Below are 18,495 nucleotides of genomic sequence, written 5' to 3'. Positions count from 1 at the left end.
TTCCATTGGTGCAAACCAGTTTTCTGCTGATACTTAGATGTGTGGTGGCTGGGAAATGTAGTCCCTGGCTGGGCTGTCACTCCCCAGCTACAAATCCATACTGTGTATAGGGGGAATACCCTCGTGATCAAGGTGCAGGGATGCCAGAGGTGATGTAGTTCTTCACTTATTTGGCCTTCCATAGGTCGCTGCTGAAGACCAGTTTTGATGGACTTCTGAGGTGGAAGTTGGTCTTTAGTTTACCTTTATTAAAATGTTGCTTCCTGGACTCTACCCCAGATTCTGCTGAAATAAAATTATTGTTTTGAGGCTTGAGGATATGCATTTTTAATAAACTCCCTTGTTGATTCTTATATTTGCTAAGTGTGATACCTACTGGTATAATGTGTTACTTCCAATTTTTAATTATTTTTCTTTAAAAGAGAATGAAATAACTTGGAAAATAAAAATTTAGTGGAATAGCTTGCAGCCCAGATAAAGTCACTCAGAAACACATACCTGTGTCAAATTCACATTCAGCATGGTCCTACCAACTGTGGCTATGGATGTTCATAAACATGTACTATGTTCTTTCATAAACAGATAAGTTCTCTGTCCTAGTACTGACAGCATTGTACAAGGCCTCATGGGGGCAAAAATAAATTAGATTTGACCCTGTCTTTAGGTGTTTACTAGTTGGGGAGAAAAGACATGTATACATGGTCCTGTTTCACTGATTCTGAATTGTACATTTTTTTCCCATATTAACCATCATGACACTCATCTTTGCCTACTTGTGTGTGAACTTGGTCGTAGTTGTTCATGTTGTGATTAATTCAGTTGAATTATGTGAGTTGGGTTCTGTATTTGTTGGTCTTAATTACTGACTTAAATATCTTCAAAATGACCTCACTATGATAGGACATTGAAACATAAAGGTATATAAAAAAAAATCTCTGTCAGCTTAAAAGAGTTCTTACTATAAATGTAAAATGAAAATTCTAAGTGAAAAAAAAATGTAGTTTCATTGACAGCATTTTTTTTCATTCTTGATAATATAAAATGTTTATTTTAAAGACCAGTCTTAAGTTTGATAGAATATACTTGATCAGAGTCCTGATGTTCTGTGTTTTGAATATCTCTAAATTTTTTTTTCTCCAGTACAACCATTCTAAATTTGTATCTCTTGCCTGAAATACAGCAGTAATCAGTGAACTATTTTTCTTGTCTCTAGCCTTTTTTTTGTATTTTAAACCTCAGCAACCTCGCCATACTTCCAAGTAACAATTTTGAATTGCAAATCTGATTGTTGCTATCCTGTTTAAAATCCTTCAGTGACTTCCCATGGCCCTGATTTCCAAGTCAGTGCTTTTTAGGATGGGGCATACACTTAATTTTCTGGCATTATCTTTTTGTGGTGTTCATCCCTTCTCGTCTTTGGCTACTATAAAACATACTCTTTTATTCCTTCTTCTACATTTGGCAAACTCCTGCTTTTTCTGGTGTGTATACACACTACTATAGCCCTTATCAAATTGCCCTGTGAATCTGTTTAAAGATTTGCTACCCTCAACAGGGTATTTGTGAAAATCATTAACCGGGTCTCACTTTTCTGTGTCTCGAGCACCTAGATGAATGCCTGATGCTAACAAAAAATTAGCATTCAATCAACACAAAGTTAATGTTTGTTGAAGGAATGAATTTTCAATAACTATGTTACAATATAGTATATGTGTATATATACATATATACAGTGTATGTATATGTATACATATAGGATATGTATAGTTATACAATATAAGATTCTGATCATGAAAAGTAGAAATTCTAAAAAATATTCACATGAAATATGATTTTGACTTCATATAGGTAGATTGAGGATAGATCTCAAAGCATAGAGAGAAAGTAGTCAGATGTTTATGGGGAAGAGATTAGACTAGACGGATGGGCTCAGGCTGGGGAGTGAAATGAGTGAATCAGATCAGTTTAACTCTAGCTTTGGAGTATGGATCAAGGGAGAAAACTCTGAAGAGGGAAATTGAACACATGTAGAGGGCTTCTAGAATTAGGGTGAGGTTTATACCACTTTGGTACATGGTAGGGAGCTATTCAAGAATTTTCCCCTCATGAATGACATATGTATTGCTCTAACCGATGGCAGATTTCTCAAGGAGCAGTATCTTACTTGGTTTTGTAGCTTGAGGATTACTGTAGTGACCACCTAGTAGGAAATGTTGAATGAATTGACTTAGTTTTCATATGTAATTACAAAATAGTGAAATTTTGGAGTTTGAAAGAACTTGGCATTAAATTTATGCAGTTATAGATTTATAGATTAACTCTGGGAGAATTGGCATCTTTATGATGTCTTTCTACTCAAGAACATGGTATGTCCTTCTTCCTGTTTGTTTAGGCCTACCTTTGTGTTTCTGTATTTGTCAGTATTTTAAAGTTTTCATTTTGCATTGTGGTCTTCAGCATTGTGAAGATTTTTTGTTTTCAATGGTTTTTGTCCTGTATTCTGTCTAGTCTGATACCAGATTCAGATTCCTATTTTATTTTTATTTGTATTATACTTTTTAGTAGACTTCTGCCCTTTCTTTTAATCTGTCTGAATCACTTTGTTTTAGGTATGTCTCTTATCTAGAGCATAGAGATGGATTTTGCTTTTTTAAGCCAATCTGAAAATCATTTTCTTTTTAATTAGGTGAGTTATATGTATGCATATTTATTGATAAACATGCTCCATTTGGGCTTGTTTCTGTCACATAGCTTTCAGATGTCTACTGTGTGTGTATACAGACTTTTCCTATGTGCTCTGTTTTCTTTGTGTCCTCCTCCTTTTTGGTACCTTGGAAGGTTTGATTTCCATCCTAGTTGTTACCTCTCTTTAATTCAAGATATATATATAGATATCTATATCTTAGCCTTTCTTTAGATACTGCCTTTGTGCCCTCCCATAAGCAATACTAAACTTATCTAGTTACTGTTTTTCTCTTATATCATTTGATTTTAGTCAGACTATTATCTCAGTGTTAATCTCTATGCTCTTAGATACATTTAGGTTTATACTAGTTGAGTTGTGTGCCTCAAGTTACAGCCCTTTACCTCCCATTAATATTTAAGAAATTTGTGAATTTAATGTCATCTTTCTCTTATATTTTGTGTGTGTATTATTTTTATATTCCTAAAGCTTATAACATTTCAATAACTGTTTTGTCAGCTTTATCCCTATTAAAAAAAATAGACTTTATTTTTTAGAGCAATTTTAAATTCACAGTAAAATTTTGAGGGTGGTACAGAGTTCCTATTCACTCTTGTCCCCACACTTGCACAGCCCCTCAACATTATGAACGGTACATTTATTATAATCGATGACCCTAGATTGGCATATCATTATCCCCCAGAGTCCAGAGTTTCTATTAGGATTCCCTTTGTTGTATGTTCTGTTGATTTTGATAAGTGTATAATGACATGTATCAACTGTTGTAGTATTATCCAGAATACTTTCACTGCCCTAAAAATCCTCTATACTCTATTTATTCCTCCCCACCCACTAAATGCTAACAACCATCGATCTTTTTACGGTCTCCGTATTTTTACCTTCTCCAGAATGTCATACAGTTGGAATTATACAGGATGTTGCCTTTTCAGATTGGATTCTTTTATTTAATAATATGCATTTATTTTCCTCCATGTCTTTTCGTGACTTCGTAACTTATTTCCTTTTAATACGGAGTAATATTCCATTATCTGGATGTACCAGAGTTTGTTCATTCACGTGCTGAGGACATTTTGGTTGTTTCCAAGTTTTGGCAATTATGAATGTATAAACATCTGTGTGCAGGTTTTTGTGTAGACATGTTTTCAGCTCCTTTGGGTAAGTACTAAGGAGTGAGATTGCTGAATCATATGGTTAAGAGTATGTTTAGTTTGGTTAGAAAATGGCCAAACTGTCTTTTAAAATAGCTATGCCATTTTGCATTCCCAGGAGCAATGTATGAGAGTACCTATTGCTTCCCATTCTTGTCAGCATTTAGTATTGTCAGTGTTCTGGATTTTGGCAGTTCTAATCGGTGTGTATCATTATTGTTTTAATTTGCATTTACCCAATGACATATAATATGGAGTATCTTTTCATATGCGTATTTGCCTTCTCTATATCCTCTTTGTTGAAGTGTCTGTTCAGATCTTTTGCCCATCTTTCATTCAGGTTATTTGTTTTCTTACTGTTGAGTTTTAAGAATTTATGTATTTTTTATAACAGTCCTTTATCAGATAGGTCTTTTGCAAGTGCTTTCTCCAGTTTGTGGCTTGTCATTTCATTTCCTTGATATGCTCGTCTTTTAGTTGTAGTTCTACAGTGAAATATATTTGCTTCTCAACCCCAGTTCCTTAGTGTTAAAGCTTCTTCAGCTTCTTCTGGATTATGTGAATCTCTGTTCTTGATCCCTGAATCATGCTTATACGAGATGTATTCTCTAAAGTTCTATAGGTTTAGACCAATTCTTGGTCTCTGTCCTTAACACTTGAAGGACACTTTGGCTAGATATAAAACCCTCATTTCACATTTTTTCCTTGAGTATCTTCAAAATGTTATTCTGCTATTTTCTAGCTTTATGCTATTGACATTTAATACCAGTCTGATTGTCTTTACCTTATAAAGGTGACTTGGCTTTGCCTTTAACTTTTTTATTATGGTAGCTTCACAATTTGTGTTTGTTTTCCATGTTTAAATGGATTGGATTTCTCTGAACTGCCAGGAGGAGGCTCCTGTGAAGGAGTAGAATAAACTAAGATAGCTTTCTCAATTTTATGTTCAAGGGCTTTCCCTTCTGTTGTTACTGGCGTTATCTGTGTAACCACTTCTGTCTCTCGGAGGTAAGCCTTGTTCAAGAAGGTTTTCTCCTCTAGCCCAGTGTCTCTGCAAAATTTACAGCGTTTTACATTATGTCTAGAAATAATATTTCTAGACCTAGAAGGAAAATACTTTTATCCTACCTTCTGTGATCTTTTTGCTTTGGAACCTTGCCACCCTCTTTCTTCTTTAATGTCTGAGCCTTCTCTCTCTTAGTCTCCATTATTCCTGTCTTGCAATTTGGTTTCAGATTTCATGAGTTTTTCCCTTGAGGTGGGCTGTGTCCTGGAAGGGTCTCTTTGCTGGATGTTCTGCAGTTCCTGAGAGTTAAGGGCTTTACGGTACTGTTTGCTGCCTCAGGACTGCATATAGGGTTTCATCCTCCACCTGCAACTTGCAGCCTGTTTTTCCTTTTTCTCCATTTGTTCTCGTATTCTCCCAGTTTCCACTAAGGTCAAGTCCTCTCCTTTGGGGTATATGTAATGATTTTTGGGTTTTGAGGCTTCATAGGCTACCTCTAGTCTCTTCCACTTCCTGCTGTCCCTTCCACATAGTTGCTGATTCTGCCATATTGGCAGTGTAGCCACTTCTCTTGTAGCCTATGATTTGTGGGGATTCCCTTACCTAGTGTGGAAGATTTCGTGGTCATTGGGTTCTTTCGATATTTCAGTTGGTGTATTTGGTTTTCAGGAGTTGTCTTTGGGGGATTCAAAAGCTATGCTGCTACCACAATTACAATACAACTAACCCATTATTTTATTAATGTAATTGTGACCAATATATAGGAAGCTTGGATTTTTTAATCCCTAAATTTGAAAGATTAATTTAGGGCAACATACAAAATTGCATCTTAAAGGATTTTTTACACATCTACGTGACTCCTTTTGAGAAGTCATGTATAAATGAGGGTGTGATTTTGTCATTAACATTTTTCTTAGTTTTTAGTGCAAATATGTATCATTTGCCTCTGGTGCAGTACTAAATGGGTATAGTCTCCTAATGGAAACTTTAGACTAATTGCCATATGGTACATAAAGTTATCCATAAGTGAGCAAATTTTAAAGTAAATACGAAAAAAGCCCACTGAGTTTTTATTGAAATGGACAAATGCAGTTAGATTCCTTGCTTGATGGAAATATGTTCAGAGAAAAGGGAAAAAGAATGAAGTCATTTAATTGTTTATTTTCACATGTAATATGTAAGTCATGCTTAATCTTTGGATGTCTCGTGGAAGAAACATGAAAACTTAATATGTGAGTTAGAATTATTTATAATTTTAGATTTGCCTGATTGTCTTCCACATAGAAAGTGCTAAATATTTTCAGTGTGAACATTGTAGGAGGGGACAGTATTAATAATTTGTAATTTTATTAGTAAAGATTATATAGTCTGCTGAATCTAACTTCAAACCATGGAAATTCAAAATAAAATGATCAATTTCTCATAGGAACTGAAGTTAAAAGATGAAGAGTGTGAGAGGCTTTCTAAAGTACGAGATCAACTTGGACAGGAATTGGAGGAGCTCACAGCTAGTCTGTTTGAGGTTGGTCTATTTATGTCTTGGCCAAGAGCAACATCTTGATTTTTTACATATTGATAGAATTGTTTTTTGAGGGAATCTTGGAAAAGATATGCTTAGCTTCACACGTAATTTATAAGTCATCTAAGAAAAATTAATTCTTTAAGAAATGTAGAGTCTGCAACTTAAAAAATGATGGGAAAAGGAAAAGACCCTGTGGGTTACCAGTACCAGGTTGTTTAAAAAACGCCCATGTGGAAAGAAAGGAGGTATATTTTAATTTGGTTTTTATCAAGTGTTTAGGGGCTGCTTTAGGGTAATCTTATGACTCCACAACAAAGAGAACAAGCCCTTGAGGTAGCTATCTGATAGACAATTGTTTGAGGATTGTTAGAAGGCCCATCTACTTGTTAGAAGGCCCACCTGTTTATCTCCAGCTTGCCAACAGGACCACAGTTTCTGCCCAGTTTGAGCAGTCTTTCTCATGAGGGGTGCCATTGACATTATCATTTTGTATTTTTGATGTATTAGTCAGGGTTCTCCAGAGAAATAGAACCGATAAGATATGTATATATACATACAGAGTATACAGAAAGAGACCGATAATAAGGAATGAGGCGATTATGGAGGCTGGCTCTTCCCAAGATCTGCAGGGTGAGTTAGCAGGCTGGAGACCCAGGAGAGCAGATAGTATAATTATAGTCCAAGTCCATATGCTTGAGAACCAGAGAACTGATGGTGCAGTTCTAGTCCCAAGGCTCACAGGCTTAAGACCCGACAAGAGCTGATGTTTCACTTGAAGTTTGAAGGCAGGAAAATTCTTTTGTATTCCATGGGGATCAGCCTTTTTGTTCTATTTAGCCCGTCAGCTAATTGGATGAGGCCGGGCCACATTATGGAGAACAATCTGACTTAGTTAACATACCCATTCAAATGTTAATCTCATCCAGAAACACCTTCATAGAAATACCCAGAATAGTGTTTGACCAAATACCTGGGCATCGGGTAGCCTAGTCAGGTTGGCACATAAAATTAACCAGCGTTCTTGGCTTTGGCCCCGAAATGCTAGTCATACTGCTTGATCATTTTGGCAACTTTTATAAGTTGTAAACCTGGGGGGTGGGGAGAGGACAGCTGGCTCACTCAGTAGAGCATGTGATTCTTGATCTCAGGGTCTTAAATTGAACCCCATGTTGGGGGCAGACATTACTTACAAAAATAAAAATTTTAAAAAAATAATTATTTTTAAATAATTTAATAATTTAAATAATTTATTTTAAATAAAATAATTATTTTTTCTCTAAAAATTTGTTTTTAAAACTTTGTAGTGAAAGATTTTAGAAAATTTTCTTCCCCTTTTGATATTTTTATTTATACAGATCTATTTCAGTTTTAGAGGTATGCATATTTTCTTACATAATTGTAATCCTAATATATTTCGTATTTTTTCTTCAAATAACGTGTTTTCATGTTAATTTACATGGTCATTGTCATGAGAGTCATAACCCACCAACTGCATATTCCACCATTTCTATCATTACAAGTAACATTGTTAACAAGTTACATGTGGGTTTCTTCAGATGTGGGTTTTCTTTGGCCCCTCTGCTCCATGCCCCTTTGCCCTGTCCTCTATCTTTTTTGGGGGTCATTTTCTTTCATGAACATTTAAAAAACTGATTTATTATTATTTTTGTTAGCAAGTCATCAAAGACTAGAGGACAGGAGGTATACAACTTACTACATTTTTGTTTGTAGAAGGGGTAGATAGAAACCTTAGACTTTTTCTTCCAGTATTGTCTGGCCAGAAGAGAATTTTATAATGATATATTGATACTAGATAAGAAAGCAAATATATTAAGCTTCTCACCTGCCTGCCCAAGATTTTAGACCTGCTTCTGTTAGATGAAGTAGGAGGAAAACAAACGGGAGGAAACTTCTCCCTCTCCATAGCAGAATGTGAAGGACCAAAAATGCAGTTTTTGCAATAAATGAAAAGGTATATCTTGAAGTTTTTGGGTCCCTGATCTATCCTTGACCTGACAATGGCTAATAGCCTTGACAGTATATGTGCTTTCTGCGAAAGAAGTTACATTGACAAAAGATGATTTCAGTAATGAAGAAAATTGTATTCAAACCAGTTACTTATGAATTTTGTAAAAAGGTGCTGGAAGTTTTTCTGTGGTCTATTGTGTGTTCGTGATCTCAGTTTCCATTGTCTTATGAAAAGATTTTTTTGCTTGTATTTTAGGTATATGTATATATAGTTTTTTAAGAATTAAGGATTATTTTGAATAAACACAGTGCACAGCTTTGGTAGACTTAGCATGTAAATTCAAATTAGGAGTTTGTTGTGTATGAATAATCTTGAATATAATTACACTTTGTAGCAAAGTTGGGTCTTAAAATTACCAAATATAAGAACTCTAAAATTATATATGTGTGTGTATGTATATATATTTCCAGCTAGTATCTCAGATTTTGCGATAATATAAAAATAAAGTCGGGTGAAAGAATGCTTTACAAAGTTTTTTTTTTTTTTTTTACACTTTGTCAGCCAGTTTTAGTCAATATCTTTGATAATGCCGAGTGTTCTCTTCATAATGCTTCATAATGGCATACAGTGCAAATTACTGTCATTTTATCTGTGAAGACAATGAGGCATAAGAGGTTAAGGAGCACTGCTGGGATTCAAGTTCATAACCCTGACCCTTGCCTTAAGTACTATGAAAATCATAAGCGGTACTTCTGTTTGTCTCGGGCCACAGAAAAGGAGTCCTCACTGAAGCCTCTCCTGTATCCCGCATTCACAAGGAAAATCTTGTGACACTGCCTCTGGGATGTAAGGCAAATCCATCTGCCTTTGTACTGTGATATTGCTAACACCATTTTACAAGCCATCATTCCTTCTTACCTAGACCAATAGACGCCAGACCTTTGTTGAGATCATGTACTCCATGTACCTTTATTATGATGAAAAGAAGTAATATTTATTGAGGGTTACCTATCTATGTGGTAGGCACTGTTTTAAGAGCATATATACTTATAAATTACATATATACACTAAGAACGTGTTACATAAATTATAAAACAACAGTTTTAAAAAGCAAGACAATAATAAACACTTAAGTTTTTTATTGTACAAAAATATTTTAGTCTCACTATAATATGTTGTGTGTATGTGTATATTTAATGAGAGGAGTATGATTGAATATGTTTACCTTGTTTTTGAAAATCTTGTTTTAACAATTTATGATTCAGATGAAGTTTCTAAATTCCTTTTTAAAAATTAGATGTAATGCAGCTGATAACTTACAAATATATGGATCCAAATGGAAGAAGTACATCTTTCCCTGTATGAAACCATTATACTGAATTTTCAGCTTCATTACTGGTTATGTGAAGGTTTCTCCAGAATATCCTCTAGTGAATTTGTCTTCTCTCATAGCAGCACATTGTCTTTGCAAATTAATAAGAAGATCGTTGAGTTTAAACATTATTTTAAAGAAAGAAAGAAGAGAAACACCTTCGTTTGAATCCCTGCTAACCAGATAGGAAGAGAATTCCATTTTCAAAGTCTGTAAGTGTATAGACCTGAACGTTTATATCAGAGGTCTGCAGACTACAGCCTACAGGGCAGAACTAGTCTCTGCCCACTGCAGGGCAGCCTTCTGAGCTAAGATCAGTTTTTACATTTTTAAGTGGTTAGGGGGAAAAAAAAACAAACAACCAAGAGTCTTACTCTGTGACCTGAAAACTGGAATTCAGACTTCAGTGCTGGTAACTACTGAAATGGGCGCATTCACTGTTGATGGGTTGTGTGCGGCTGCTTTCACACCACAGCAGGGACACCACTGCGAGCCCCGACTGCTTCCTGTCTGACGCTGTCCAGAAGGAGTTTGCTGACTCCTGGTGTAGAGGATACTTGTATCATTTTCACCTTTAGAATGACAGAGTGATAGAAAATTTTCAAACTTTTTTGGAACCTACTGTTTGATGTCTTTTGTCAGTTTGCAAAATCCTATGCGCTATCTTTTCAGCTACTGCTTCTGCCTCATTTCCAGCGTGCTCTTCTCTCCTTTGGGGACTGCAGTTACGTGTAGGTTACACCTTTTCACTGTATCTCTCATACCTCCAGGAAAAGTCCCCCCAGATTCCAGCTCTCTTCTCCAGGTTTACATCTTCTCCTGGATCTTGGTTCCTTCGTTCTTCACTATTTTGTTAGCTCTCTAATACTGTCAGACACATTTAAGAAAATTTTTGTCCAGCTTCTCTAATTATTCTCCATGGGCGGTTTGGTCCACGTTGCATTGTCCACTATTAAGGAAAGCAGAGTCCATTTCCAAACATTTAAACAAATAATCTCTCCTTATCATGAGTTACTTTTGCATTTATAGTTAAAAGTCAATCCTGAAGGGTCAGATTAGCTATGTTTGTTATTTTGAAAATATCTGCCAAATAGTGATCTGTTGACAGCCACTTGTCATCACAGAAAAATTTAGCAAATCTGAAACATTTGTTATTTTAAAAGGAAAACCACTTTTACTCATTAAATTGGAAGTTCTTAAGGATTTTGATACAAGATAACCAGCATAATTGTGCATGGAAGATTTTCACAGTGAATCTCATCTCATTATAAAGCATTGATAGTAAAGCACCTCTTATTTGAGGTAATGTGGTCTGTAGACTCATGTTCATGGGCATATAAACAAGCTGTAGTTCGTTACTACTGTAAAAGCAAATGGAAGTGCTGCTGTCAGAATCTGATGTGGAGAATGTTTACTCTTCCACTGAACAGTTGACAGACTTAGTAAAGGTGCCATTGTCAGACATGTATTAAATGTCTTTGAGCTGATTTCCTTCCTTCCAACCAACCAACCAACCAACCAACCTCCCTACCTCCCTCCATTCCTTCTTCCTTTCTTCCTTCATTTCTTCTTTTGCTTCCCTCCTCCCTCCCTCACTTCCCCCTCATAAACTGTAAATTGAAGTTCTAACATATGTGTCCTTAAATCCCAGGGGATTATCTCAAGCACCCTATATATGGTTCTAGTCCATCCTTAATCTTTTATGGGAATATTCCGTACAGCAGAGTAATTTTTTTAAAAATATAAGATCAGTGACTTTCTTCCTTAAAAGATCATAAGGCTTCATATTGCACTTAGAGTAAAATCCAGAATTCTTACTTGGAATTTTATTTGGTTATTAGAATAAACTGAATGTAAGCTCCTTAAGAGAGGGACCTTGTTTCTTTTTCCCAGTACAGCACCTGGAATAGTACCTCACAAAGAGATGTAATGAGTAAATTTTGATGAATAAATATAAGAATTAAATACCTAGAGTTTCATATTTATGGTACTGAAAACTTAAGACCTTATTAAAGGCTAATCTCTGATTTGCCCTTTTAGATTGCTCTGCATAGAGTTGTCAATATCATTTTGTGAATGTTTTTATTGGAAGCTCTAAGGCTTCTCAGCTGTTAGTCCTGTAAACTACAACATTATTGATGTGTTAATATTTTGACTTGTCCCTTCTGTATGTCTTTGCTATGACTGATCATATGAATATATATATTGTGGCCAAATTACAGAAACTTAAGTACAAAGAGGTTGGGTTTGACACATGGGATGTTTATTTTCTTTCCTCTCTTTCAGTCTTTACACAAACATTGATCAGGACGATTGAATTCAACTTGGCTATGTCAGTGATACTAGTACTAAAAGAAAGCACCTATTCCTAATTCCTACCAGTTTACCTATCAGATGACAATTGCTATTTCAAGAGTTGACATTGAATATTTATTTTCAGGTTAAATTTTGGTAGTTTATCTTTGCTGTAGTCATAGACATTTGTTGAAAGATTTTTGAAAACAAAGGCTAAATACTTTGTTTCCAAAATTTGAGATTTTAACTTTTTCAGGAAGCTCATAAGATGGTGAGAGAAGCAAATGTCAAGCAGGCAACAGCAGAAAAACAGCTAAAGGAAGCACAAGGAAAAGTAAGTCTTTGCTGCATTAATAGTAAAAAAATAAAATCAGTGATTACTGTTTTAAAGATACTTAAACATTTATTAGATTTTGTTCCTATTGTAAACTAGGGCTTATTTTAGAAGATGTGGAAACTACAGGAAACTATAAATAGAAAACAGCTACCACACAGATGCAATGAATAGTGAACAGTCGGTGCTCATTTATATTAGAACCAAAGGATTTTTACGTCTTGTGAATCACATGTATTATGGAAAGGATTATATAATCACATTTTAAAGTTAGTATTTTTTGTTAAGTCACTGAGGAAAAAAAAAGCCACCAAACTGTTAATAGATTTTATTATTTTGGGAATGAACCACAACTATTCATAAGCTATTTATATTTTGAAGATTTTGAAAATTCACATGAATTATATGTCAGACATTTTGGTAATTTAAAAAATTTCATTTCACATTGTGAATAAGAGCCAAATCCAAGCCATATAGAAATATTAAACAACTTGGTTTCACTTTCTTTTTATTACTCCACAGCAAATACAAATTAAACTTTTATGTCTTCTTTGAAAGTATTTTGACCAGGTTGCTAGCATTTAGCTGAATCTGTCATAAAACATAGTTAGTATACAGAACTTGTTGATTTCTTTTCAAGATCGATGTCCTTCAAGCTGAAGTAGCTGCATTGAAGACACTTGTCTTGTCCAGTTCTCCAACATCACCTACACAAGAGCCTCTGCCAGGTGGAAAGACACCTTTTAAAAAGGGGCATACAAGAAATAAAAGTACGAGCAGTGCTCTGAGTGGCAGTCATCAGGACCTCAGTGTGATACAGCCAATTGTAAAAGACTGCAAAGAGGTAACTCGTCAAGGACTGTCCCCTCTGACTCTGTTGATACTTATTAATTCTCATCACTGAGGTGTCAGTTATGATTTTTGCCAGCAAAATTTTTAGTGCAAAATATGCAATATTAAGATGGGGGAGGCTTTATCTAGAGCTGGCTGCTTTCAGGGAATCTTCAGTTCCATTCTCTACTTGGCTGACCTTGGAGTTACCTGCTGGAAATTTGGTAAGTTTCTTAATCTTGATATTTCATTTAGGGAGCAAACTGTCATGTGTTGTATAAAGGAGAGTGGGTGGCTTTAATGATCTGACTAGTCAAAATTAATTGGTAAGATGCTCTAACAGAATATGAATATAAGAAATGTGTGAAAATAAGGTGATTTTCTTGAACAATACATTGCTTTTACTTAAATTCTGGGGGAGGTAGAGTTTTATATCGGTAAGAGAATCTTGGAGTTAATTCAGATAATTAAGCAACAAAAAATAGAACTAATGGTTCCTTATAATTTTAAAAGATATGTTGTGAAGGTAATTGAGATACTGTGGAAATATTTTGAGTTTTGAGTAAAAATTGTGTAATTATAAAATATTTTTTCATTCTGTCATTGCATACAATGAGAAAGCATTTCCAAGGGGATTGATCATGGAGCAACCCTTCCCCCTTTTTTTCTGAAAAGCGGTATTTTACATGGTTGTATGCAGATTCATCATCAGTCTTTAAGAAGCTGTATCTGCTCATTTGGTTAAGTTTTTGCATGGAAGCCAGGATTTTATTAAATTGAATAACCAAAGTCGTTACTTACTTTAATTGAATTGCATTTTGGTTGCTTATTAATAAAAGAGATGCTAGTGAGAGAGAAGTTCAATACGTGGCCAAATCTGAATGTGACAGAATCTAAAATCATGTTGGTTAAATATTTCAGAAACTTTTTTTAGTCATAACTTCAATTTCTTTGAATTTAATTAGCATTTTTAGTTGCTTGGTACAAGTTGTATTTTGCTGCGGTTTCTCGGTATGTGTGATTATATAACTTGTTTTCTGTTGTTTACACTAACAAAATTTAAATGTTTTCTCATGGGACATTTTAAACTTTTGTTTTTAATTTATGAGGTCTCATGAAATATGAATAGGCAGCAAACAACTCCAGAATGATAACTTTTCTGCTTTCCAGGTATATCCCATATTCTAATGTTTTGTGAAAACTTATCAAAAAGTTTAATTAGACAAAGGAAACACATAAAGTTGACCTGTGTAAGCCTTAGAAAGAGGTAAAACAGTTGGGAAGAAAGTAAAACATGTCCATGTTTCTGTAGAAAATGAGACAGGCTGTCAGAAACGACATTTGCAATGTAGCCTCTAAAAGCGCTTAAAACATGTCTATACTTGTACTCGTATACATGCATTATGCAGGGCTTCGCCATTGAGTCACTGAGACACGAATTTGAACTTTTACAGGTTTCTTGATCTGTAGCCTTGGGCAAGTTACTTTACCTCTCTAAGCCCTAGTTTTCTTACCGAAAAAAAATGAAGATCGTAATGTGTGTCTTGCACAGCTGTGAGGATTAGGCATCTCTGGAGTGCTTGCCGTACTTCCTGGCGCAGGGTCGGCTCTTAATAGTTTAAATGACTGCCTTTCAACTAGAATCTTTCCGTAGAGTACTGCTTACCTGCTTTGGGGTTTATGTCCACTAAAGGGTAAACTTTACAAAGAAAATGAATTTGGGAATGTAAGTATTATTTATCTGCTATTTTTTTATCCTTTTGCCTTTAGTTTTGATTCAAAGAATTTATGGATTGGGATGAAAAAAATTCACACTGAAGTTGCCATTATATACCTTAAAAGAAAGTCTGTAGGAAAGCTCGGATACACTCAGCCTTTTATTACCGTCATGTAAATCACCTGCATGTCCGATTAAGCTGTCGTGAAGGCCATAGCTAGTCAGTGTGTCATTCATGGTGTGTCCGGCTCTTCTGGATGAGAGTGGCTTAGGGCTGCAGGGGGATGGGGGGCACTGCCGTGAGTGGGCAGCTGGGGGCAGGTGTGGCTGTGTGTGTGTGACAGGTAGGATTGAGCTGAGTAGAGGGCATCCGGAGGGAAGAATACTTGGGGAAATTTTATTAAAAGGAGGAAGGGAAAAGAGGGACAACTGGAAGGGTGAATAGGAAGATGGGTGCCAGCCTGGATTGATAATTCAGATGGTTGCAATGCCAAAATATATCTTAATAAATGTTATGTTTTAAGGTAGTCAATTTAGGAGATTATGTATGTGCTGCTTTTAGTCTTGCTGTTTATACAGTAAACATTTTCGAAGTTCTTTTGAAAATGCCGTCAAGATAATAGCAGAACAAGTAGTGTCATTTTTGACCCAAACTAGGTTTGACAATTTAGTCTCTGTTTATTCAGACACTTTATTTAATTAACTTGGCTCCAAATTACTTTTTGATTATTTTCAGAAAAGACTTCTCATCACTTGTTTTATATTCAGAGCAGTGTGCACATGTGTCTTAAGAGGAGCTCCAACATTTTTGGGGGGTGGGGTGGGGATCAAGGTAGCATCATTGGACACCATAGTAGATCCATTGAGAAGAGCTAGTCAGTCATTTGGAGTTTGGATTTTTTTTTTTAAAAGAAAGTTGGTACCATGTATTGTAACTAATCAAGAATGGTTCAATTCATCGTTTTAAATGAAGAGGATTTCTTTTTCAATAATGTTTAAATCAGGTTTTGGTTTTATAAAGTGATTTTATGTTTGTACCTTTAAAAAGATTATTTTGTGTTTTCTTTTGGTTTGTTTGTCAGGCTGACTTATCTCTGTATAATGAATTCAGATCTTGGAAGGATGATCCCACAATGGATAGATCCTGTCCTTTCTTAGACAAAATTTATCAGGAAGATATCTTTCCATGTTTAACGTTCTCAAAAAGTGAGGTAATTTTTTTTTTTATTTTAAATAGGAATGCACTAGGGTTGTTCCTGTACCTTTTGCTAAATCATGTTGTATATTTTCTCTTAAATGAATAAGTTATAATAACATGTCATGTTTCATCATTTCCCCCATTCCAAACAAAGTCCATGGTCATTTCTTGGCATTGAGTTACTAAACATCTTTGCTCCCTGGAGTAGAGGCTTATTCACTGGGGAGTACGTGTTACACCAGAGTGAAGTAGTAAATGTGCATTGGGGGTGAGGCTTATTTCTTGATTCTTAGTCTGCGGGTCAGTGGAAAGGAAGTTCTCCACACTCCGAGGTGTTTATTGGGTTTATCTGTACATGACAAAAAATCACATTTAGTTTCTTCGTCTTTAAAACAGAAAAAAAAAAAATGGCTTCCTTGCCTCTGTCACAGAGTTAAGGGGATGAAATGAAGTGAATTTTACGTACATACGAAAACTTAAAAAAAAAAAAAATACAAGGTACTATGCAGATGTAAGGTCATAATTTTAATCTGTTCTTACATGTGGAAGGTTTGTCTACAAATATCCTGTCAATCACTGTTTAAGAAATGTAATCCTAAGAGTCTTATGTTAAGTCTGCAGAGGACTTAATTTTAACATGACCTGTAAGGAGAAATTAAGATGGACAGTAAGACACTTTTGATAGGTACATGTTATTCATTATGGCTCTGTGTGTGTTTTGGGGGAGTCCATTCCAGATTAGTAGTCTTGCCAGACTGAAGAAGTTTGCTGGCTTCATCTGTTGTTGGTCAATTACTACCATCTCCAGACATTTAATATTTGGTGATCCAGCTAGTTCTTTTGTAGGTTACTCTTGTGCATGTAAATACAAGTTGAGAAAACATAGCTGTAATTGTGTATATTGCTGTGTTATGAATGACCAGTATTTAAAAATGTGTATTAGTTTAGCAAAATAAAGCATTGGGGTATTCATTTTGCAGTGGCATTAATAATGGATGTAAATTGTGGGTAAGACATGGACAGATTGGAATTAATGCCCTCAGTCCTCCTCTAGATAATGAGAAAAGTTACTTAGCTGTAATTGAATTGCCTTTCGTAACAATATTTGCATTTTACAAGAATTCAAACCAAGATTATGTAGTTTCTTTCTTTTTCATTGGCCTGAGACCAAACTAGTGGAGTTTGGGGAAAGAATAATTTTTAAAAATCCAGTTTACTGTGGAATGCAATTTTAATATTTTTGTGCCAGCATAGCATCTGATACTTTGTTTTTTTGAAGTTGGCTTCAGCTGTTCTGGAGGCTGTGGAAAACAATACTCTGAGCATTGAACCGGTGGGATTACAACCTGTTCGATTCGTGAAAGCTTCTGCAGTCGAATGTGGAGGACCAAAGTACGTTTTCAGAACCATGTCTTGGGGACGACACTGAGTTTTAAAAATTTTATATGTTGTAAATATTTAGTTTTTCTAGTTTTAAATGTGATTAAATATCTTGTTAGTAGTTTGTGCAGCCTGAAGACAAATCCTCAGACAGTGTGAGATATAGCATTTCAAATTTAGCATCAAAAGAGAGCCCTTTTAATTTAAAAAAAATACATATTTTAGACCAGGTATTAGAAACATTTTTTAGACCATATGTTGTGACTCATTAGTTGATCATAAAATCAGTTTTTAGTGGGTCATAAGCAGAATTTTTGTCTATTACACATATACATACAGGTTTTGGTGTAAAATATTTCTTCCTGAGGGTTGCCATTAAAAATCAGTTGGGAAGATAGTGAATTAGACCAGGTCTTATCAAGCATGAAAACAGGGTGCCAGAAAGACTTCTGTAATCCTCCCTTTCATACTATCATATAAAGGATTGTCACTTTGGTTAATAACCGGTTCTGTCTTTCATACATGACAGTTACTTGGTAGTTGTAAACCTTCAGAGGTAAGACTCCCACATTTCATGGCAGGGCAGGCCTTTTATTCCCCAGTCCTAGGAGGAGGAAAGACTGAAACCAGTGGTTCCTAGAACCTTTGGCAAAGCACTTTGTGAAGTGACTTGGAAAGATTTGGAGGAAGGTGCTTAGTTGGTGGTTAAGAACTAGATCTGTATAGGGGACCGGAAGGTCTGAGAAAGCTCCTAGAAAGCAGTAGTTGACTCCTGTCTGGGTCACTGTGAAGGCAGAAGGGAAGAGATGAACTGACAGGTCTGTGAAAGCCTGTTGTAGAATCGTGTCATTCTTCCTGATCACACAGTGTCAGTGTTCAGGTAGCTGTTTGTGGGGAGTGCCTGGTCACGTGTTTGCTCTGTGAGCCAGACGTCCACCACACTCCCTCTGTGCCATGACTGTAGCACAGCGGCCTCTAAGTCTTGGGGAAGGGATTAACATTTCTAAATTCTTCTCTTT

The 18,495-nt window shown here is 35.5% G+C and overlaps 1 protein-coding gene across 6 annotated transcripts in view; it reads left to right on the top strand.

Annotated features, from left to right (window-relative positions):
* RAB3IP (RAB3A interacting protein) overlaps window positions 1-18,495 on the top strand; it is a 132,599-nt gene that overhangs the window by 109,053 nt on the left and 5,051 nt on the right. For all 6 annotated transcript variants that reach the window (XM_048217889.2, XM_048217890.2, XM_026500048.4 and 3 more), the window contains 5 exons: window positions 6,285-6,380; window positions 12,273-12,350; window positions 12,991-13,194; window positions 15,981-16,109; window positions 17,376-17,488. In XM_048217889.2, coding sequence (XP_048073846.1) covers window positions 6,285-6,380; window positions 12,273-12,350; window positions 12,991-13,194; window positions 15,981-16,109; window positions 17,376-17,488 — 620 coding nt within the window. The remainder of the gene's footprint in view (window positions 1-6,284; window positions 6,381-12,272; window positions 12,351-12,990; window positions 13,195-15,980; window positions 16,110-17,375; window positions 17,489-18,495) is intronic.

Source organism: Ursus arctos, unplaced genomic scaffold (assembly GCF_023065955.2).
Source record: "Ursus arctos isolate Adak ecotype North America unplaced genomic scaffold, UrsArc2.0 scaffold_21, whole genome shotgun sequence".
Lineage (NCBI taxonomy): Eukaryota > Metazoa > Chordata > Mammalia > Carnivora > Ursidae > Ursus > Ursus arctos.
This window is presented reverse-complemented; position numbering and strand designations above follow the sequence as displayed.